Here is a 22,071-nt window from a genome sequence, read left to right as displayed (position 1 = left end):
CACGAGGCTGCGCATCATTCATCAAGGCTTCCTGATCTGCTCCTCCGTCGTGCTCTTGACCGGCGCTTCTTGCGCCACGGCTGGAGCAGCCAGACCAGCAGGGACGGCATCCTGCTGCGGGCTCTTCTTCCAGGCCCAGAATCCCAACGCATCAGACCATGAGGTGCTTGCTGGCTTGGTCTCCTCTTTGACCGGCGGGAGTGTGGGAGCGGGTGGTGGCGTGACGGTCGTTGCAGCAGACGCAATGGCTGCTGGGTTCTCGCTGTTCGCAGCAGCAGCGGCAACTACGTCTCTGCAGACAGGAGTCAGTGAAGGTCGAGTCATACACAACACACAGTAGCCTACCGGTTGTACTCTTCTGTGAGCCTTTTCATCCTTTGCGCCTTCAGCTCTTCGCCAAAGGTTGCCATGCCAATTGCAATGCCTGAAACGGTCGCCAGTGCAACCGGAAGTATACGTCCTGCCATTGTTGCTCTATGCTTGTGCTCATGTGAATGCACGGTGTGTCTGGTGAAAGTGGAATGGATGACGAAACCAATCGCTAGCAAAAAGTTCGGCGTGGTGCTCACCGACACGCTAGCCAACGCGTCGAGCTGCATGGGTGCCTGCCACTTTAACCCCACAGTCCTCGAACACAGAACGACATGCAGAGGCGGCCAAATGTCCGAATGGCGCCAGAAAGGATTTGTCCAGGATTCGGATGAGGAAGAAGACGAGCTTCAGATTGAGAGTCAACACTCCAAGCAAGATACACGCCCACGTGGACGCGTCGAGCGCGTTCTAAAGGCTCAGGATGGGCAGAATCCGAATGAAGATGCGGTAGCACAAGACCAGAAAGATGCAGAAAGTAGTGCTGTAGCTTCGGACGAGCCTCTAGTGGCATTTGGAGGGGATTTCATCAGTCAAACACCTACAAGACACACCTCGCCCAAAAGACCCACGCCTTCGCCATTTACGCCCTCGACGAGACCAACCTTTCAAGACGACCGTTCCGGGAGCCCAGGTTCACTTGAAAGTTCAGCGGATCTGAAGCCGCGATCACAGAAGCCAGACTTCTCTTCGCGATCGCTTCGATCGCCGACCCTCCAGCGCATCTCTCAGGAGGAGATACAACTTCAAGCTCCCGCTGCAATCCCCTCGCAAATCCTCGGAGAGACCACAAAACCGGTGCACGAGTTCTCGAGAAGCGGTGAGCTGAAGAATGTAAAGGCCTCCACCATCCTGGGCGAGTTTGGAGTTGAGGCTCCTTCAGATGATTCGGAGGATGAGCTGAACCTGGGCCAAGGTTCAGATGGAGAGTCAAATCTGTCCGACTATCCTTCAGATCTGTCAGATGGGGAGCCTCGACCGGCAACGGTGTACGCCACGCCTTGCCGACGGACCGCCGTCCAGGTGGTAATTCCTTCCTCGACAGCTCTACAACAGCAGCTTGCACAGGAGGAAGCAAGACGACGCCATTTCCGCCAACGAAAGCCAATCCAGCTGCATCCATACGTGCTGGAAGGTGAACGATACCGCAGAGAAGTACAGAGTCGAGGCCTTAAGCCGGTTCCTCGAGAACGATCTCCGCAGCGGAGGCAAGGTCAGAACAATGTCGAAACGCAAGAAGAAGAGTTCGACCCATTCAGAGACTACTCCAGCAGTCCCCCGGACCCAGAGATCTTCGTTTCAACACCTGTTACCCAACCAACAAGGAAGGATGCCCAACCGCATAGTTCTACTAAACGGCCAAGGTTAGATCCATCGCGGCGCAAATCCCCTGTCACTCAGCTTCGTGTGCCAAAGCCAGTCAAAAGGAGGAGACTGAATGTGTCTCTGACCCAAGCACTAGCTACACCGGCAGAAACTTCCGAGAGCAGTCCTCTCCCTCTTGATATCTGGTCCGTCCCCCCAAATTCGCCGCCATGCTCGAGTAGCCCTCCACACAAGGCACAACTACGCAACGTGCTTTCGACAAGCAATGCTGACAGTCTGCCTACGCCATCCAACTCTTCAACTTTCCACGATGATCCTCAGCTGCTGCCCGATTCGGACTCAGATCCCGTTCCTCGCGGCGCTCAAAGATCCGGCGGAGAGCTGCGTCGTCCGACAAGAATCGTCCTTAGTGACGAACCGTCGTCAGACTCGGATGCAGCTGGCAGCGAGTCAGAGCAAGTGGTCGGTGAGCTCCAGAGGGTCAGCAAAAAGATAAGAGGTGTTCTTCCGGCATCCTGGCTTCGAATCGATCGACAGGCACAGGAACGACGACAAGCACTTGCTCGGCAACGAGCTCGACTGAATATTACACTGTCCCCCGAGCCATCAGAACCCCAGCGAGGTGTAGCACAACGAGTCTCCAGACTACTTGGTCGTCCTGCCGATCCTGCTAGGCCAACTGCAGCACCAGCAGGCGTTGTGGTCATTTCAGATGAGTCCGATCAGGAAGACGAGCCTTCTGCATACCGACAAGTCAACAATGTACAAGACTCAGTCGAAGATGCATTGGCCCTGGCTGCGATGTTTGACGATCGCTACGCCGACTCTGGTGGCGACCTAGCAAGCATGGAGCATGATCGATTGCAGCTGCCTACTCTTGGAGGTTCTGGGGCGAAGCGAAGGCGACAGCCAAAGATCACAGACGCCTTTGGAAATCCGAAAAGGACAAAGATCTCGGCCGGCATTACTAAAGACAGTCGCTTTGCAAAGCCTACGTCTGGCCCTCCTGCACGAAGAAAGCATGCCGGGCCTAGAAGACCACATGGTACACCGCCACCAGCTCTCAGTGTGATGGATGTTGAGCTGCCTCCAATTGTGCCCGAGTTCCTCAAGCTTGCTAGGCGCGCCGCACGTCGAGATGTCAATCAAGCTCGTCAGAGTCCTCGTCGAAAGCAGATTCACCTGCATACCGCCCGAGATACAGAAGACGCGACCGCTGCCCTTCGGCAGTGGCGACAAGGTCTTTTGAAGCCCAAGGTCAAGCCCACCACCAGTCAACGACAAGGCGACCGTCCACCTTTAGCAGACACAACAGACAATTGGCAGCAACCTCTGCGGTTGAGTAGTCTTGACAAGCATGCTAACAATGATGTCGACACCGATCTGGTACCCACGATATCGAACCAGCGGTCGCAGGAACGCAAGACTGTGGCCCCTGCACTTCAGATGCTCCAGAGGGCCTCGACTCTCGTCAGCAAATCATCTCGACCGAAGAAGGTAGCACAAGCTTTCAAGGGACCTGAGAAGGTGGTCCAGCGTGGCCCGCTTTCTCTCAGGGCCGCGCAACTGGAGGGCGACGAGAGAAAGTTTGGCAGCAGTCACCGAAAGATGGCGTTTCAGAAGGGTCTACAGCGTGTCGAACAGCAGTCTGGCATCCACCAAGCTCCCAAGCAGCCGTTTCTAAATCCGCAGTTGGCGCGCTTTCTCGCCGATGATGATGCTGTGCTTCCACCTCTACCGACAGCCAAGGACATTGGGAAGTCACAAAGCGAAAGTCCCATGGAGGCCAGCGCCATTAAAAATGTTCCCATACCGAGGAAGCGTCTTGTACGCAAGCCCCAGGCCAAGCGACTTGATGTTGATGCGCGAGAGTACAGGCAGCCAAGCGAGCCGATGTTCGACCCTGTTGCTGCTGTACCAGTCTTGGTGTCAACCGAGAGCGTCTCCATAGAGCAATACGGAAATGTGCTGAAAGGACTTGGACCTTTTGGCACGCGATATCCTACTACTTTCGACGTTACACCACTGAAAAGTGATACATATTTTCATTCGGACACTTTCATAGGCTCCGAAGATCTGCGACGAGCTTTATCAATTGGCAGGCATGACACTCGAGACTTGGACGAGTCTGCAGGATACTGCACAGTCTCGCAGGGCTCAACGACCATTCGATGTGGACCGTGGAACAACGAGACGTATTCACGAATCTACGAGCTGATGACGACAATCTTGTTACCTCTAGGCGACAGCGGTGACCAGGAAAACGGCGAAACACCCCTGGTCGATGTTCTAGTATCTCTTTCGACAGTCTTGCGGGCGCTGGCATCGTACTTTACCCGCCACCTTAGCTTCTTAGATCCGATCGACCGAAATGACTTCACAATCAAGATGCAACATCTTCTGCAGATGGTCTTCGATCGAGTCTCTACAGCGCAACTCGTTCGACGTGAGGTTCCTTGTTTGCCGGAGCAGGCACGGAGCACTAATCGCGTGCTGAGTCATCTGCTTGTCGTCAGTACGCAGGTCCAGCAGATCGCACAACATCTTGTGAATGCCAATCGCGACAAGGCCAAGCTCTTGGTCACCATCGAGGACATCTCTCGACTAACCGTCAATGGCATCACTAAAGGAACAGAAGAACTGTATGACTTCCACGAAAAGAACAAACTCCACAAAGAGCGCGAGAACGGTATTCAAGGCCATGACGCCCTTGTTGAGAGCGTCGTCATCTGTATGCATGCTTTAGAGCTGCTCAACATACCAACCTTGGGCTTTTGGGATTTGGTCAGCCAAGAACTATCATCGCCTCTCTCTTCGGCAAACCATGTGCGGGTCTTCGAGAACGTTTGGGCAACTGTATTCTCGCTGTTACCCTTCACCGAGTTTGACTTGTCAGGCATTCCTGATCGAACTCGAACCTGGTCTTTCGATAAGGATAATTGGAACTGTCTATGCGACCTCTTGAAACGGATCTGTGGGTTTTATGCTGGCACCTGTGGACAGAACGGCTCATCAATCAACGATTACATCCGCGTCAATCTTACCAGGTGCTACGTCCTTATCAACGATTGGCACTGGAAGCGTCCCGACCAGATCCTCAATGTCATCTTTGACTTCTTTGGCAAGCATGGGCTGAAGCCGCTTCGACGCGAGACTGCCACAGGCTCAGTGAACTTCTTGCAAGACTTCGCAGCAGCAAGCGGTCTGACACTCGTACCCAACGAGGCTTCGTTCCACATCGCACTCAAATGCCTGGTCACAGGCTTGCAGGGTATGAATAATGCGTACCCGGAAAAAAAGATACGAAGCTTTGTATTCAGACGCATTCCCAACCATGGCCGTACGTACCCGAAGGATCAACCACTCGAAGAGGAGAGCTTAGCTGCCCTTCGCAACAACCATTATTTACTGTCTGCGCTCTACTGTGCAGCCCCACCCTCCTGTCGTCCGAAGCTGGATCGCATCCGAGGCCTCGTAAGCCACGAGACCTCACATCGCGAAGCGTGTAGAGTCAGCGTACGTGCGTGGGCGAATTTGACTACTTTCCAGCTGTCAGCAGATGAACCGTACGGATCTGCGAAGCCCTTCGCTCTCTGGTACAGAGATATCATGCACGAGACCTTGAAGCAGTACCGACTAGCTAAGACCGAGGCTGAGGATTACCTCAAATCAGGAGTTCTTGACGGGACAACCGAGGTGTCTGCGGTCATGGTACGGCAGACAATGGAGAGAAATCAGGAGCAAGTCATCGCAACGCTGCGTGATAGTATCGCAGGCATGAAGAAGGCCATTGAGCACGCTAAGGATCAGACCAGCCTTGCGACTTTCTTGGTTGACTCTGACATTGTTCATCTGCTCGAACTTCCACACCTGGAAGATCACCGACTTCTCAGCGTAATCAGAGACACTCTAGCAGTCCTTCGACAATACACATCTACGCAAAGAGCCCAGATCAAGCAGCAGGAGAGCCAGCCCAGGAGCGAGGAGAGTCAGGACTACGGTGACTTTCCGGATCTGGACGACTTGGATGATGCTGAGACACTGCAACCTGTTCAGACTGAGGCAATACCTCGCCCTTCGCGTCTCGACTTCATACAAGGACCTCTATGGCACCTGATGTCCAACGCTTTTGGCGCTGAGTGTCCGCCGGATGACAACCTCCTCATGGACTGCGTCGACACATGGGTCCTTATTGCTGGCGATCAGGTTCTGGCCGGTGGAAAGCAATGGTCGCACTACATGGACTCGTTCAGCCAGGTGTCCTGGCAACAGCTGCGTCACACCGAGCAGACGAGAAAGTTCGGTCCATACTTCATGTCGGCCGTAATCCCTTGTGACCTTGCTGCTTACGAGGAGCATCGGCACGAGTTCCTAACAGCTTTGTTGCTATGTCTGGCTGATCGAGAATCCATGCTCAGATTCCAGCATCGACTTCTGGACGCTATCGTACGGACGGATGAAGACCACCCCCTGTTGAGGAATCTTCCGTTCTTTAGAGTCGAACATGGTGGTCTGGACATCACGGCCGATACCCTACGTTCAAGGCGCCTTGCCCTCATATCGAGCCTACTCTCAAACATGCGGGAGGACGTGTACGCTACCTCTGTACAAGAACCGGCGCGCACCTTTGAGGTAAAGAGAATGTATGCGGCGATGCTGAAAGATTTCATGGCAAGGCTCAAGAGCAACTACCAACAGCTACAGCAAGCAACCACAGGAACCGGAGCATATGTGGAGTTCGTACAGAAGATTGTTCAGTTCTTGAAGCAGTACGCAGGCGACATATGCCCTGTCCTTCCCTTCTTCACAGACTCGGTGGCTTTCCCACTGCCTTCTACAGATCCCACATACGTCGTCGGTCGACTGTGCGGATACGCGCCAAAGGTCAAGGATTCTGGAACTGCCAAACAACTATCTGTGTTTATACAAACTGTGGCGCAGCAAGCCGCCGCCGATAATCAACAAGTGTACCTCGTAAATCAGCTCACGACGGCTCTTTGCACCGACGAAGCGCCTGTCACCGGCCGTGTGGCACTACGGACCGTGCTGCTTCAAGCCATCTTCCCAGCCTACATCGAAGGGGCATTTTCGTCGCGCGCGGGCCACCTTATCGCCAGACCAATACTACAGTGCCTGCCTGCTGTGCTGGACGAGATGGTTTACGATCTGCGAGTCAATCAGCACGATAGTCTGTCCTCGACAGTTCATAGCATCGTTTCTGTCGCGCATGCCTTGATCCGTAGCACAGAGCAGCTGAAGGGTGACAGCCTGCTTTTACAACAGCCAAGCACACTGACGGGTCTGGCACATATGTTCGAAGTTGCTACGTCAATATCTCGGCTATTGGACTACATTGTGGACAGGACCATGACCACAGGACGTGGTAAACCTGCACTCATCACCTATTTAGAGGAGTTCAGCACGTACATCACGCAGATGATACAAGGTACAGTCCCACACGGCGTGCCTTCATACCGAGGAGATGCAGATGCGGCGCCATCGAATGCACAGTACGCAGACATCTTAGCATTCTGCAAGAGGGGTCTGCAGAGTAGCCTGGAAACAAATTGGAGTGATGACCAGCGCTCCGTTTGTTTCGGCCAGGGCCGCGCAAAGAAGGAAGTCGTGTACGACATTGGATCGGCTGAGACTGAGAGGATGACATTGATGGGTACTCTACGAAGGTTTCATGATACCAAGAGTGAGCTCTTCAGCGATAGACCGTGGGGAATTGACTTTGAAGACGACATTATCGTTTAGCATTTAGCCATCTTGCATTTAGCGGCATCCATGGCGTTACTAGGTAGCATTACCATGATGAACAATGAACACGAAACTTTATCATCGATCAGATCGCGTAACACTGGTGAATGTTTCGATCACGAGAAATCGCCGGCTAAAGACCACCCGGAGCACAAGTGGTGCATCATGTGGGAGGGGTTCGAGTTGTTTATCTGGGCCTGAGCCCTCACCATCTCTTGTACATTCATTGAACTCAAACTCATGTAACTAAATCTTTGCATTGCTAGAGGGGCTACTGCTTCTCTCGCCTTCTATAGTCTTAGACTCAGATAGGACGTTAAACCAATCAATCAATCAATCATTCGAGTTGTTTATGGATCATAGGCGCAGGAGCAATTATTGCTGCCCCGATCGGTTTGGGATGTATGTTTATGATGATTTTGAGAGGTGGGGGTTTCCGGAGTTGATTGAGAACTTCGTGAGTGGTTGATGTAGTTTTTGTTTAGGGATGGGGTTTTAGTGCTAGTGTTGGTAGATTGTCGAGTTCGACACGAGTATCAAGAACGGCGACAGTGCGTTGAAGCACACTTGGGCCATCATCAGCGCTCTCAGCCTCTGGGTCAACGAAGTTGATCATTGCCCACTCATAGGTCTGCAATGCCCGGGCATCCAACACATGAACAAACAGCTAGCAATGTCCAGGCAACGAAGACGGTGAGAAAACATAAGCCGTAATCGGCCTGGTCGGTTACGCACTCCTGCGCGGTCTCGCAGCTCTCGACTTCGCAAAGCAAATCAGAGCTGATACCAACTTCCCCGACATCCCCTCGTCACACCTCCCTCCTTAAATTCTCCGACGGCCTCCACGACTACGGCACCGAAGGCGACGCCGTGAAATGGCGTCCTCACGCCGCCGCGTACTTCAAGAAGGGCAAGTTCGCGAGTGACAAGGGCATCTCGAACACCGAGAAGATCCGCGAAACAGCGAAAGGCGGGTCTGAGGCCAAGCTCGCAAAGAAGACGGACAAGGATCCTGGGAGCTGGGACAAGATGCTGAAGAGCTATAAGAGGACGCGGGGGGCTGGTGGTAAGAATCCAATTGGAGGGACGAAGTACAATATTACGAAGATGAGCAGGAAGGAGAGGGCGAGCCATGCGTTTGATAAGAAGGATCCACTGGCTGATGTTAGTGAGAAGGATTTGAAGGAGGGGGATTTGGATTTTGCGTAAATGGTTGTCTGCATGTTTATGAGGGCGTCTAGATTGGAGCCTGCCGATGTGGGGTTGTACCCCTTTCAACAATATGCTGTGTTCTTCTAGGTTTCAAGGTATACATACTTCCGTGGTGTCAACAGTCTGAGTACCTCCAGACTACTCTTTCAACGAAGCTACTTCACTGCAGTGCTAGGATAACGATGTTGAGGAAAACGTCTGTCCTTTGGCAACTCAGCTTCATCGTTCTATAAACTACATTACGCCCCTTGTTGTGCCTGCATCTTTATCGCAGTATCGAGCTACAATCAATAATAATAATAATAATAATAATAATAATAGTTATAATGACAGGCTTTTGGCACTACTGGAGTAGTAAGACTTCTCACACACAATAAGATATGCTCGCTCACCAGGACCAAGATCTTGTTTCCTCAACGTCAAGACGGCTATCAATATCATCATTCAACTCGATCCGAACACTCACGCTGCGCATAGCCTCAGGGCGCTTCTCCAGACCTCGGTCGCCCGCTCAACCGCAGATGATGAGCCCTCCTCAAAGTCTGCAACCGAGCACGTGCGGAACACATCCCTAAGCGTGTCACGGGCTCGTCGCGAACCAACTGAGTTCGCTGTCAAACCTGCTTGGAAGTTAGACATCACACGCAGTGCCGAAAAGTGTCAGATAACAACAAGGTCCAGACCACCTGGGGCTGCCATCTAAGCACGATTCAACAACACAGAGAAAATGCTTGAACTCCAACACCCGGTTCGCGGCCTCAACGCTCGACCCTGTGGCTTTTGCAGCTGACGTTTGCGCGACGAACGATGCAAGGGCAAGGAAAGGTGGGTGTGGCGCACCACGCTGACGTACCGGCCAAACCAGGAACACATTTGTGGCGTCGGACTGATGAGCCAATTAGAATGCTGGAATCGAGGTGAAGGTAAACCGCATGACGTCTGCCGTGGTAAAAGCTTGGTGTGATCGACAACAAATGAGTGCTTTGATCGAAGGAACAACAAGGCAGGAGTGACAGGATGGTTCAGGGTCTGCAGGACGTGCGAATGATGTGGAGGCTTGTGAAACTGGAATACAAGGCTGCGTCATAGGAAGGGACCATCCATAAAAGAAGGCTGCTCTTGCAACATCAAGACCTAGCATTTAATAACACAACTCCTATCGTCCACACCAGTCAACCTTTAACATTGTCATCCTTTACCTAACTCTTCCTTCTCCCTTGGTCGACACCTAGTCCCTAACAATGACTTTCGGCGGTGCTGCGCTGAAGTCCATCGCAACAGTACTCTATGCCCTGGAGTTCTGCTGCGCTGCGATCGTCCTTGGAATCTACTCCTACTTCCTTGCAGTCCAAGCCGATCGCAATGTCGACATTTCCCGCTGGCAGCAAGCCGTCACCGGTCTCTCTGGTGGTACAGTTCTTTACACGATCTTCGCTATCGTCTTCACCTGCTGCCTCGGCGGAAAGACCTTCTTTGCTCTCCTTGGCCTGATCTTCAACGTCCTTTGCTGTGGCGCCATGATCGCTGTTGCAGTCCTCACCCGCGACGGTGCATCCAGCTGCACTGGCAACGTCAATACTCCCCTCGGCAACGGCCCTAGCAATTCTAAGGAGGGCTTCGGCAGCAATGGCCAGGGCAACCAGATCACCTACTCTGCCTCTCTCGGCACCACATGCAGGTTGAACACTGCCTGTTTCGCCGTGGCCATCGTCGGAGCGTAAGTTCACCACATCCACCACCACACAATCCCAGGCTAATTCTTCCCAGCTTCCTCTTCCTCATTTCCATCCCCGTGCAAATCCTGCTCGGTCGCCATCACAAGAAGGAGAAGCGTTTCGGCCCCGGCCCGACCAACAACTACACCCGCGGCTCCGGCACCAAGTTCTGGCAGCGCAAGAAGCGCAACACCGAGCTGCGCGATCCGGAAGTCGCTGACGTACATGGTACCTCGACTACCGGCCATGCTGCTCTGGCTCCTGGTGCGCGTGACTACCGCCCTAGTCATGACACTCACATGACGGGCTCGACGGTCAATGCGCCTCATGGCACTACTACTCACGGTCCCCTCAACAATCATGCTTACAACAAGCCGGTTACTAGTGGGTACCACACTGCGCCCACTGGCACTTACGCTACTCCTGTGACCCACTACTAGATGGCTGGTTGAGAAGTAAGGTTGATATCTTGTCAATTGCGGGCGGTGTTGAAGGTTGACTAATACCTACCCTTCAACTGTACTACTATTACGACTTAACGCTTTATACCATGGGTTGGTCTGGATATGACCGAGAAGGATACACAATGGTGTACTATACGACCTTACGAACTTAATACCTAATACATGAACATTAGCACAAACACATTCCGGATCCTATCGTCTGTGATGATCCACCCGTACTTGGGTGTAATCAGGATTATTGCGTAGTCAATACAGTGACACTAGGATCATAATGAGTGTATAGCATACGGAACACTGTTGCATGCGCTTCTTCAGTCTGCCACCCTCCCCCCTCATTTGCTTACGTGGCATGCAGATGGCACCATATCTGTGTACGTCAACCTTCGAGTTGGTGTAGCGTTATCACATGTTTGTATTGACTTTGTTAACTTCAATAGAGCAACCGGCAATGTAGGCACTGCGCGCGTGCTGACAAGGACAGACTGACTTGTACGTGCTCACAACACTTTGTACACACTTATTCTCATAACTCAACGGACGTTTGCATACCATGAACTTGCTTTACGAATGCATTACGTTTTGTACAATCTCGTCCTCCAAAAGCCGAACGAGCGTAGTGGTATCTCTAAACTTCAGTTCACACCGCTCCTTACTCCACAGTATCCAAGCTACCCTTGCCTGTCGTAGCCGCCGGCGCGCTGCCCTTCTGTTGTCTCAGCTTCTCCTCAAACTTTTCAAACTCCTTCATCGCAATCTCCTCCTCCTGATCCAGCACCTGTTGCACCCCCTTGACCTCCTCAATGTAATGCATCAACATGCTCTCAATCCCGTTCTTCAGCGTCACCGTACTGCTGTCACAAGTCCTGCACGCGCCGCGCAACTTCAAAAGTACTTGTCCATCCACAAACCCGCGGAAATCGATATCTCCGCCGTCTTCTTGGATCGCAGGCCGAATCCGCGTCTCGAGGAGTTCTTTGATCATACCAACAACCTCATCGTCGTTCTCATCGTACGCGAGGGAGTCTACTTCGGTGCCACCCTGCCCCTCTTCACCAGCTTTCGCCTCAACGGTGTTAACGACTGGCGAGCCAGATGTCAGTGTCTCGTTGATGACGGCGAAGACTTCGGGCTTGATGTGCGCCCAAGGTGTGGACGAGTCTTTTGTCACGGTGATGTAGTCGACGCCGAAGAAAACGCTTGTCACGCCGTCGATGTTCATGAGTTGGGCAGCGAGCGGGGAGGGGTGCGGTGGTGCGAGGGTCGAGCGGGGGGAGATGTATTCGAGGAAGGGAGAGGATATGGTTTCGGGGAGGACGCGCATGTTGGGGTTGAATTTGAGCGCCTGGAAGAATTAATATGCGGTAATCGTGTGGAGGGATTGTTGAACGTACATCAGCGTTTGGTGTGGGCTCGGTCTGGATGAACATTGTTCGCCGTGCGATAGTTGCGGATGGTGAGATTGCACCCTGACTCCATGGTTGCGCTCTCGGTCGGTGCTGTACTGGAGAAGATGTGAGGGGCGACGACTTCTGGTGCAGACATCTTGTGGCGATGCGCGGCGCTCTGGAACGGATGGAGGGCGTTGCTCGTGAGAGACTGCGCATGACAGCACGAGGTATTGTTATCGAGGCCATTTTATTGAGTGTGAGAGGACTTCGTCGGGGCAAAGATTCGAGTTTGCGCAATAGCGATGTTGGACTGTTTGGAAAGAGGAAGATTCGGGTTTCGGCAATATGACGTTAGATTATTCAGCAGCAGGCCGAGCGCGGCTCCCGAGCTTCAGCCAATCACACATGATACTTTTGACTATTATCGCAAAAGTCGTGAACAGATAGCACGTCGCTGCAAACGAAAGGAGGAGGTAAGATGGCAGGCTGCATTGCAGAGTTTGTGGTTGGGAGACAGTTATGGAGGCAAAGATGTATGGCTGTCAGGCTCATCGTTGGAGCATGTAACGACAACCAGAGCATCTCAGTACGAAGTTGGACCTCCAGGATACTTTTGAACTCAAGCTTGAAGCTTAAGCTCGAATGCATCTCTGGTCCTTTGATTGGCATGAGTAAAACATCGAAACGAAATATTGAGTATGGACAACCTTGAGTCGAGGCCAGATGTCGTTCGAGGGTTGCCATGGCACAATAATTCTGAACGCACTTACGTTCACGTTTCACCAAACAGTAATACCAAATTGACATTGCTACAATGGTATTTTATAGTAAGGTACGGTCGTTCGAACAGTCAATCAATATATCTCCAAGCCAACATAATATGTACAAGAAGGTGTCTCTCTATCAACACATCTATCATCCCATCGTCTGAACACTGCTCAGAAATTCTAAGCAGCCTGCTCCTTGAGCCAGGCAATGAAGGTCTCAAGGGTGAACTCCTCAGGCAGAGCACTGCCAGAAGAGGCAGGTGCAGAGGCAGTCGCGCTGGCAACGGGAGTCTCAGCAGCGACAGATGTGGCAGCAGCCGAGGTAGCAGCAGGAACAGAGGCAGCAGCGCTGGACGCAACAGGGGTCTCCTCAGCGGCAGCAGAAGTAGCAGCAGGAGCCGAGAGAACTGCAGAGGCAGAGGCGGTAGGGGTAGCAATAGCGGTGCCGTTAGAAGCAGCAGAGGTAGCGGGGGTAGAGTTGCCAGAGCCACCGCAGGTAGCGACAGGACCACCGGGGGCGGTGTAGGTCGACGCGTCGAAGCCGTTGTACACGTTGGGGATGTAGATGTCGTCGTCCTCGGCATTGTAGGCGCCGGGGAGCGAGATGGTGGGGCCGCAGGCGCCCTTGCTGCCGGTGCCGGTGATCTTGAGCTGAGCGCAACCAACTGGGAGGTGTCAGTAGTGGTCACAAATGAATGGTAGAGAAAGGGAGAGCTTACTGTAGAACTGGGCACCACCAACGGTCTGAGCACCGTGAAGCGCAAGCATCTCCGAACGGAGGAGGTACTCTCCGCTAGCAAGACCGGTGGGCAGCTTGAACTCGTGTGTCATGTTGGCTGCCTGCATGATCTCGTTGGCCCACTTGCCATCGACCTGGTCCTGCTCGTCGATCTTGAACCAGCCGGCACCGATACCCGTAGCCTGGGACGCGTCGTCGACGGGTCCGTACAGGAAGTGGGTGATGGGGCCGGGGTGGCCGGAGGAGTCCCACTGGACCTTGATAGAGTCGCCCTCAGCGGCCTCGACGGTCTCGACGCCGGAGGGAACCTTGGAGCCATCGACGTTGCAGGCTATGTCGTCAGACTTTACGTCGGTGACGGGGCTGTTGGAGGGGGGCATGCGGATGCCGACTTGGTAACCGGGTGTCTCATCATTGATCCAGAACTGGTGGAAGTTCTGGTGAGCGGAGACGGCGCCGAGGAGGGCGGTAGCAATGATAGCCTTAGAGAACATCTTGGGGTTAAGTTGGATGGTAAATGTTGTGTAAGGGTATGTACAACAATTGACTTAGTGATGCCGGATCACGAAAAGAATGTGAGATAGTGAGTGAATGAAAAGAATGAATGGACTGTTGCAAGCAACTGAAAGAAGGACTGGCCGTTGGAATGATCAAGAAGAGGAAAGCTGGGCTTGCGGCGCCTTTAAACCTCTGCTCTTACTCTGCGGACCAAGGTGAGAGTTCCTCGATCCTGTGCCGCAACAATTAATTCCGATATCCAGGGTTGTCGCATGGATCCTTCACGACACCCGTTGCCGCTATTCTTGCTTTGGAGTACGAAGCGAGCTGCCCAGACGGAAGCCATGTTCTTAAACAATCTGCATGAGGCAGCGGCTTGACCTATGTCGGTGTAGCCAAAATGTCTGTCATGCGAGGCGGCGGCGCAGGGCCTCGAAGTGGTCAGCCGAGATTGGGTGGATTTTATGGTGGAGAGGTCAGTGTTTTGAAACTCGCTACAAGGGGTTTAGCGAGGCCAGCATTGCATTGTTTAGCGCTCCGTGTTGTTTCAAGACTTCTGTGACAGGCGGCAGCCAGGATCTCGTTATTGCAGCGCTTCGAAGTTCGCTCGGGTCCGCATATGCCGTAATGACGTGCACGGTGTTGTAGGTAAACTCGTGGAGTCGCTCCAAGGTGATGAATGTAACTCGTGAAGCGTAAAGAGCTCGCGACCATCTCCAAAATAACACTAAGGCCTGCTGCATATGTTCGAATCGCAAGGCGAGAAGACTGAAGGTGTCTCATAAATCTCTAATAGTTCTCATTCCATGACACGCTCACTGCGCTTCGCTCGCCCCACGCGCCGGGGGAGTCGTCCGCTACACCATCTTGGCGACTGTGATAAACCCAGTGGGGCTTGTTTTGACATTTCTCGGCACCGGGGCAATCGTTGTGAACTCGTTGACAACCTTCAGTGGGTCAGCGCTTGGTGTAGGCGCCGTGCCCAGCTGCCCGGTGGTCGTGGGTACAGCGCTCCTATCATATGTGGATGTCGGTGCGCTTACAGTCTCTGTAGCTGTCACTGCGCTTGCAGATAGTGTGACGAACGAAGTGTATGCAGACGCAGTAGTGCTAAATATGTTTCCATCGACCATGACACGAATCTCTTGTACGGGTGGACTGGTGGGTGCCGGTTGCAGTACCATAAATAGGCGTACACCGAGCGCAATCGAGGTGAACCAGAGAGTGGTGAGGAAGAAAATAGCTGCAAGGATCCAGGGTATCAAAATGGTCTTCCTCGGTAGGCGTCGACGCTGTGGGCGCGGCGGCAATGGAGTGTCATCGAACCTGGGCATGGCAAACTGCGGATAACAGGGATCAAGCGGCTCAGTCTTGACGTCGAACGCCTTCTGGTCTTCAAATGCGCTCTTGCTGGTCCATCGAGGCAGTTGCTGTGAGTAGTAGGTGGGCAACGGTGTGACGTATGCTGTATTCGAGGTGATGTCTTTGGACGGCTCGCGCTTGTGGAAGACCATATTTTTGGAAAATTAGGTTAGTGATAAACGGTAAAGACAATGATTGAGAGCTAGCTCAAGTCGCAAGATGAAGATGATGAACGCAGATAGGATGAGAGTGACATGCAGATGTGTGCAAGTTAAAGGCAGCACAACCGCCTTCGGGAAGGGCTGAACGATCAACAGGTCCGGCCGATCAACCTCATCCACTTGATCGCGTTGCGGGGTCAGCCGTTGTCTGTAAACTGCAGCCATCTTGTGGTGTGTTTGCTCCGTTGAGGTGGTGAGGGCACGGTGTGTTCGGAAGATGCGCGCAGGTGGGGGATGATTGGGCGTGAGCGCATATCGAATGGCATGGACGGCGGGGTCGTGCACTGGCCAGCCAACACCACCTTCTCTGAGATGGACGACGGCGGACAGGAAGCGCACCCCATGTGTGCTTTCAAGAAACTCGGGGGCATCAAAGCAGACTCACTTGACAATCGCAAGGTAACAGATTGGTAAATGAATACAGCGTGCCATTGCATCGTAAAAAATCTGCTGGACTAGGGTTGGGGCCTTCGAGCAGTGAGTACAGCCTGTTATGCTATTCTGACTTCCAGTTCTGCCTGCTGTTCATTGTCTGACTCCGCCGTCGCCCCGATTTCGCCAGCTGCAGTAGAACTCTACCTCTCAGCATCGTCCAAGTCGTAGAAACACGTGGATATGCTGCCATCAGTGTCATGACGAAGATGGTATGCACACTCGTCATTTACGGACCAGCGCTTCTCATCGTCACTGTAAGCGAAGTTGCCTTTACTGGCGATATATTGAGCCCCGTTCTGCAACGGCCAACACCATCCTCGAGTGAATGTTTACAGATCAGGGGTGTCTTAAGCGCTCTTCGAAGATTTGAGAAGGCATCATCGTATCATGTGATCTCCTTGTCATCTTTGTGTACTGCAGGTATAATAATTCGCGGACCGGCAGGTATCTCCTCGGCAGTCAGCGCGAATTGGAAGATCTCCGCAGTGAGTTCAGCGGACAGCCAACGCCCAATGATCCTGTACACATTACTTCGAATCTTCTCGTAAGTGCGGCGCTGAAGTGTATCCAATGTCGGGGGTAGAATGTTGACTGCGCCAAATTTCGCAGGCACCATGGTGGAAGAAGCCCGAGGCCGCAGCAACGTGGAATCTCTGTTTGACACTTTGGTTGATAGGTTCGCGCAATGATCGCACGAAAAGGCAAGGCTTGCACAGTGGTCGAAAATGATGTCATTGATAAATTGAAAACTGGAAGCGCTGTTTGGAAGAAGAGGAGAACAAGAACAAGAAGCCAGAACAAAGACCCGGGCTGACGTCTTCGGTCAATGTTGTAGCCTGCACATTGCATTTGCCTCAAAAACGCCACATATCCATAAACATCGTCTGCAGCCGTCCAGGCCTACATTCACAAAAATTTCCTCATCTAGGCGACGAGAGCAATAGCAACCTTCTTGACAGTGGCAGCCAAGCCGACAGCGCTCTTCTCCGCGTCACGCTTCGCGTCCCTGGCCTTGATCTTCGCCTGAGCGCCCTTGACCTGTTGAACCAGAAACTCGACACCTTCATCGGCGCGCGAACCGTATGTCAAGTGTGCAGGCAGAACCACCAGTTGCCCGCGGCAGACGGCATCTCCAGTCTGGCAAATAATTTTGACCTTGTCGGCTGGGAAGTTAGGGATCTGATTGTTGTCCTGCTGCTTCTGGGTATCGCCGTAGAGCACCACGCCAGCGATTTGGTCCTGAACACGAGCGTCGAGCTCCTCGATGGCACGGTGGTTGACGGCAGCGCCTTGAGAGTAGCCACCAGCTACGATGACTGAGTCCGGACACTTCTGCGCCATGGAGTTGAGGGTGTCCTGCATGAGCCTCTTGGAGGCAGTGTCCGTGCCTCCAGGGATGGCGTTTGTGCCGATCGTGGCAGCGTAGTCGATGCCCTCAGTTGCAACGGCGTTGTCACCGAATTCTTGCTTCAGTCCGTCTGAGGTTGGTGGACCAACGACGGTGCCCTGTCCGAGTCAGTACCCTACGATTTGCACTAGATTGCGGAGCTTCGTACCATGTTGCCAATTTCAGTAGATCCGCGAGCCCACGCGAACAGGATGTCTCTGCATCCACCCTGAGAGAACTCGTTTGACGTGCTGCCAGTTCCACCAAGGCCAAACTGGCGGGTTTCCAAGGGGCTGGCGGCGGCAAGGCCGGCAAGAGCGGTAATAAGCATTGAAGATTGGAAGTACATGTTGATTGAGATAGAGTCGGTGGGTATAGTCGCAAATTTGATATTGGCGTCGAACGATTTGAGCGAATGAATGAAGAAGCGAAAGAGAGGAGGGCCGGCCCTGTGGTGAAGTAAAGGGGATCGAAAAGCGAAGTGCTGCTGATGCTGGCTACATGTTGGCTACATGTTGGCGGTGGACTCTCTTTAATCCTCAGTTCGTTCGTATTGCCTGAGATGCCAAGTCCGCCCGGGGTATGGTCGGAACAAAAGCAAGGGCATGACCCAAGACGATGCCAAGTGGAGGAGAAGATCTTTTCATTTGGAGGATCAAGCGATCTGGAGAACGTCAAAGTGATCGAAGTCAGATGCCGAGGAAGACATCGAGCGATGGGACTTTTCATTGGCCGTTTCGAGCCTATGCAGAGCTCTGTTAATGCAACTGCGGTGCATTGAGTCAAACACTTGGCTTGATCGCTCAGGCATCCTGGTTCTCGGTGTTGGAGTCAGCTTAACGTTCGCCTCGAGTAGATGTGCACAAGGGCAGTTCGGGTCCCATGTGTTGCACTGCCACTTTGATCGACCTTGTGGCCGAAGAGTTTCATCTCAGATAATGCAAGGGCGACATCATACTTCGGTATGGCGGTTCAAAGTGGAACAAGATACTGTTCGGTAAGCAGGGTTGATGTAGTTGGAGTGCCGCAAGTCTGGCACTCGTGCCTCGCATTGCAACTGTCTGTGACCGTCATCATTGGCTCAAACCAACCTGTCCAATGTGTCAGTGTTTGGACATGAATTTGACAAGAGAACGGCGGTCTCAGGAAACCTGCGCATGACGTGAAGTCTTCCTTTGGGCGCAGTCAAGAATGCACTCAAAGGGGCTGCTCTCGAACTACTTTCTTCATTGGGTGCTTGCACTCTTCAAGTGGACACAAGCTTTTCGTGTCGATTTAGTGTCTTGATAAGTGTGTATATTGGTAAGGCTGCCTCGGCATTTGACCGCGCTCGGTCGTTTCAAGATCTCGTGTGGCGCGAAAAGCAACCCTCCACTTCAGATCTGAAACGTGGTTGACAAAAGTACCGAGGGGTCATCGCTGTACTGCGCATCAATTAAGAAAGCTCTTCGTTGCGACAAGACGACCTGAGCGGAGGGCAATCCGGTTGAGCAGCACGCTTACTTCGCGACATGCAGCGACGCAGCATATGATCATGAGGCGAGGGCGACGAGCAATAGGTTTCGACAGTGAGAGTTCCCAAAGAGCTGTTAGCAAAGGCTACTTCGATCTCGAGATGTGACTTGATTGTATCTCTCACGTATACTGTGTTGGCTACAGGATGCTGCTGCGATTGCTGCGCTTGTTCTGATTTTGATGCCATTTGGCATCTTGTTTGAGAAGTTGCTGCTTAGTATTAGCATGTGCTCAACAAACAATGCCCCTCTCAGATCATGCAAGGTCGATATAATAGTCCGGCATCGTAAGGGCGACGAAGAGAGAGATAACTTTAGTATACTTGCCGAGAAACCAGGCGAGTGTCGCAAAGGAGGATCGAACAGGATTCTGAAGTTGGTGCAGTTCTCATGAAGTCGAACTTCGTTTCCAGGTGTTAAGGTCTAAGTTCGCCTTCGTGGACTTCGCGATACTTCCCGCATGGTCGACATTCCACATTCTCTCCAGGACGCCCAGGATCAAGTGAGACAATTATAGCGGGCTCATATAGCGCATGTTTGTGTTGTAGCACCAGGTTTTTGCAGCTGTTATTGCTGCACTGCGCACCAGCCTGAATTCCGTGGTACCTCTGGGTGGGAGGCCATGTCGAGTTCAAACCAAAACCCACGGGTTTGTCAAGCTCTGCCCACTTGCGATATTCTGCAACGTTCTCATACAATGCGTCATTGATGTATTACGACTCCTTCTCTGTAGAAGCGTGGCACCTTATGAAGTCTTAGATGGTATCCAAGTACAACATGAAGGAACATTCGGCGAACCAGACGAGCCAGGGAACAGAGTTGTTGCTGTGATCGGCGAGGCTGCGAAGATTGACTTGGTAACCGTTGAAGGTCGCGTTTCCGTTGGCGACATTCAAGTAATTACGCTCAAGAAATCGGTGGACAACAGTTACTACATCGCTCAAGATCAGCATTTCCGAAGCCTCTTAACGCTGTGTGTTGGCTACAATTCTCCTACAACAACTTCACCAAACGGAACGACTTGTTCATTTCCTAAGCTTCGAGTTTTCAAAAATTGCAGAAACCGTAATCAGGACTCGACTCGAAGCTAGTTGTGCTCTGCAACCCATTTTCAACGGCTACTACAGCCTTGCACGTCAGCGATTTTAACTTTACATCTTGCTTCATGTTGACTACAATAGTCTGTCTGTGACCTAGCCGTGTAGCCGGATGTGCCGGTGTCAATCGGTTCAGTGCCGGGACAGGCTTGCCATCCGACAAGTACTGTACATCTTGATGTACGAAGCTTGGAGGTACTCAATCTTTGTCTTAGCTTGTCCCTCATTCCTCACCGTCCCGTAGTCTTGTCTCACTTGACTGTCGTGGCGAGGTACATTCCCTTCGTCAGATCGGCACCAGGTACGTCTTTTTGCAATGGAGGAGTGAAGCTGTACTTGAGGGCATGCGCCGGATCGTACCCGCATGTTGACCTCAATGCCGTCATTCAAGCAGCTTATGCAAGGGAGGACGTGGTCACATTCTGGCTGCTTGCCCTTTTCATCTTTGCGCGAAGTGCAGTAGGGTCGCATCGCTCGCTTCTTCTTTTCCGGTTTGATAAGAGGTTCCTCGGCTGCGCGCTTCGAAGACGATACAAGAGGCGGCCGTGTGCCTATGGTAAGCGGAGTGTTGGCAGGGGTCGACGAGAGGAGAGGTTGGGCGTTGGAGGACGGAACCGTAGCCTGAGTAATTAGAGATCGGAGGAGGTGCAAAGTCTTGAAGCGAGGCGGCAAGTGAGGGGGTTTGTGCTGGCAACGGCTTGTGCTTGAGCTCGAGCTCTGGCTTTCTCCGTCGCCTTTAGGGTAATGGTGGTCTTGTATGGACGTGGCATAACGTTTTCGAACTCCGCCCCAGATGCGCCCACGTTCTGCTTCGCTCCACTAACTTTCGAGGTCGAACTTCTGGAGACGACTGAGACACTGGCAACGATGAAGGCTACTACGTTGTTCAAAATCGGTACTTTGAGTCTTTTATGACGTCATGTGTTGGCTACAACTTCCGTATCATCAGTAGAGATACCATGTTCGTCTTCAGAATCTCGAGTTCTGACATTTGCGCAGGATCACAGATCGAGGCTGGGCCTCGGAGCCGATCCTAATCCTGCAGGCTGACGGCTACTACAACTCGAGTAGCTGGCATTGCTGAATTCTCTTCTTGTTTCATGTTGGCTACAGTGGTGATGGTGTCCGCTTTGCGCTTCAGGCCTCCATTCGGATCGTGAAATGCTTTTTAGTGAAGTACCATTGGAATCATCTCGGCACTCTTGCTTACTTCGATGTCAAAGGTATTGATTCTTCCCAGGGCCATTTTCTGAATGTAGGCTCATTATCCGATCCGTTCACCGAAGATTACGCCTTGAATTCTGCGATAGTTGGCTGTGGTGAAGTCACGTGCCTCGTCAGTGCCTACTGCGCCCGACGGCTCGTGAGCGAAGCCATCTGGCACTGTAATGGGGTGACTGGAGATCGTTCGGCTCCTTTCCTTGGCTATGTCAACATCTGAGAGTGGCTCTGTGGTGAGGTTCTGTGACCACGGGCCATCTGCAGTTCTCGGGGTGACAAGGTCTGCCTGCGTAGAGAGCTGGCTGAATACTGGGGTCGGCAAGTACTTCCACATGAACTCTTGTGGGTACGTAGACGCGGACGTTCGAAACGTAGGAAGGGGTTTTGGGGCTCATTTGAGGCAGGGACTGTTTAGCCACAAACCTGGGCGAGAAGAGGACAACGAAGTTCACATGGTGAAGAATAGGTATCGGTAGGTGGCCGACGCAGAGCCTCAGTTGGTTGGCCCTTGGCGCATATTTGAGCGAGTGCGGCGATTTCCGCGTGCGCCTGGGACGCTGGCGGTCGCCTGCCTCTTGAGGCGGTTCTTCTTG

The 22,071-nt window shown here is 52.6% G+C and overlaps 10 protein-coding genes across 10 annotated transcripts; 3 read left to right on the top strand and 7 right to left on the bottom strand.

The window, feature by feature from the left end:
* Positions 1–21: 21 nt before the first annotated feature.
* On the bottom strand, positions 22–467 carry BU25DRAFT_348479 (uncharacterized protein; the record flags this gene model as incomplete). Its single annotated transcript, XM_033703200.1, has 2 exons — positions 22–292; positions 346–467. 2 exons carry the CDS (start codon positions 465–467, stop codon positions 22–24), a joined length of 393 nt encoding a protein of 130 aa, XP_033558427.1.
* Positions 468–629: 162 nt separating this feature from the next.
* Positions 630–8,667, top strand: BU25DRAFT_493829 (uncharacterized protein; the record flags this gene model as incomplete). Its single annotated transcript, XM_033711735.1, has 2 exons — positions 630–7,396; positions 8,237–8,667. Exons 1-2 carry the CDS (start codon positions 661–663, stop codon positions 8,665–8,667), a joined length of 7,167 nt encoding a protein of 2,388 aa, XP_033558426.1. The 5' UTR covers positions 630–660.
* Positions 8,668–9,524: 857 nt separating this feature from the next.
* BU25DRAFT_413789 (uncharacterized protein) lies at positions 9,525–9,834 on the bottom strand. Its single transcript, XM_033707122.1, has one exon. The coding sequence runs from the start codon at positions 9,809–9,811 to the stop codon at positions 9,569–9,571; it is 243 nt and encodes an 80-aa protein (XP_033558425.1). The 5' UTR covers positions 9,812–9,834; the 3' UTR covers positions 9,525–9,568.
* A 39-nt stretch (positions 9,835–9,873) lies between these two features.
* BU25DRAFT_413788 (uncharacterized protein) lies at positions 9,874–10,828 on the top strand (the record flags this gene model as incomplete). The annotated part of the gene is made up of 2 exons (XM_033707121.1): positions 9,874–10,387; positions 10,438–10,828. Exons 1-2 carry the CDS (start codon positions 9,912–9,914, stop codon positions 10,823–10,825), a joined length of 864 nt encoding a protein of 287 aa, XP_033558424.1. The 5' UTR covers positions 9,874–9,911.
* Positions 10,829–11,377: 549 nt separating this feature from the next.
* On the bottom strand, positions 11,378–12,553 carry BU25DRAFT_413787 (HIRA-interacting protein 5). Its single transcript, XM_033707120.1, has 2 exons — positions 12,241–12,553; positions 11,378–12,191 (listed from the first exon to the last, which is right to left on the bottom strand). The coding sequence occupies exons 1-2, from the start codon at positions 12,481–12,483 to the stop codon at positions 11,499–11,501; spliced, it is 936 nt and encodes a 311-aa protein (XP_033558423.1). The 5' UTR covers positions 12,484–12,553; the 3' UTR covers positions 11,378–11,498.
* A 631-nt stretch (positions 12,554–13,184) lies between these two features.
* On the bottom strand, positions 13,185–14,237 carry BU25DRAFT_433723 (lytic polysaccharide monooxygenase; the record flags this gene model as incomplete). The annotated part of the gene is made up of 2 exons (XM_033708803.1): positions 13,185–13,669; positions 13,724–14,237. 2 exons carry the CDS (start codon positions 14,235–14,237, stop codon positions 13,185–13,187), a joined length of 999 nt encoding a protein of 332 aa, XP_033558422.1.
* Positions 14,238–14,465: 228 nt separating this feature from the next.
* BU25DRAFT_163887 (uncharacterized protein) lies at positions 14,466–14,993 on the top strand. The gene has a single exon (XM_033700757.1). It carries the CDS (start codon positions 14,605–14,607, stop codon positions 14,887–14,889), a length of 285 nt encoding a protein of 94 aa, XP_033558421.1. The 5' UTR covers positions 14,466–14,604; the 3' UTR covers positions 14,890–14,993.
* Positions 14,994–15,845, bottom strand: BU25DRAFT_163886 (uncharacterized protein). The gene is made up of 2 exons (XM_033700756.1): positions 15,285–15,845; positions 14,994–15,188 (listed from the first exon to the last, which is right to left on the bottom strand). Exons 1-2 carry the CDS (start codon positions 15,753–15,755, stop codon positions 15,099–15,101), a joined length of 561 nt encoding a protein of 186 aa, XP_033558420.1. The 5' UTR covers positions 15,756–15,845; the 3' UTR covers positions 14,994–15,098.
* A 590-nt stretch (positions 15,846–16,435) lies between these two features.
* Positions 16,436–16,985, bottom strand: BU25DRAFT_413784 (uncharacterized protein). The gene has a single exon (XM_033707119.1). It carries the CDS (start codon positions 16,873–16,875, stop codon positions 16,645–16,647), a length of 231 nt encoding a protein of 76 aa, XP_033558419.1. The 5' UTR covers positions 16,876–16,985; the 3' UTR covers positions 16,436–16,644.
* A 198-nt stretch (positions 16,986–17,183) lies between these two features.
* Positions 17,184–17,995, bottom strand: BU25DRAFT_450880 (carbohydrate esterase family 5 protein; the record flags this gene model as incomplete). The annotated part of the gene is made up of 2 exons (XM_033709722.1): positions 17,184–17,765; positions 17,816–17,995. 2 exons carry the CDS (start codon positions 17,993–17,995, stop codon positions 17,184–17,186), a joined length of 762 nt encoding a protein of 253 aa, XP_033558418.1.
* Between the last annotated feature and the right edge of the window lie 4,076 nt (positions 17,996–22,071).

Source organism: Macroventuria anomochaeta (assembly GCF_010093625.1).
Source record: "Macroventuria anomochaeta strain CBS 525.71 unplaced genomic scaffold BU25scaffold_32, whole genome shotgun sequence".
Classification (NCBI taxonomy): Eukaryota; Fungi; Ascomycota; class Dothideomycetes; order Pleosporales; family Didymellaceae; genus Macroventuria; species Macroventuria anomochaeta.
This window is presented reverse-complemented; position numbering and strand designations above follow the sequence as displayed.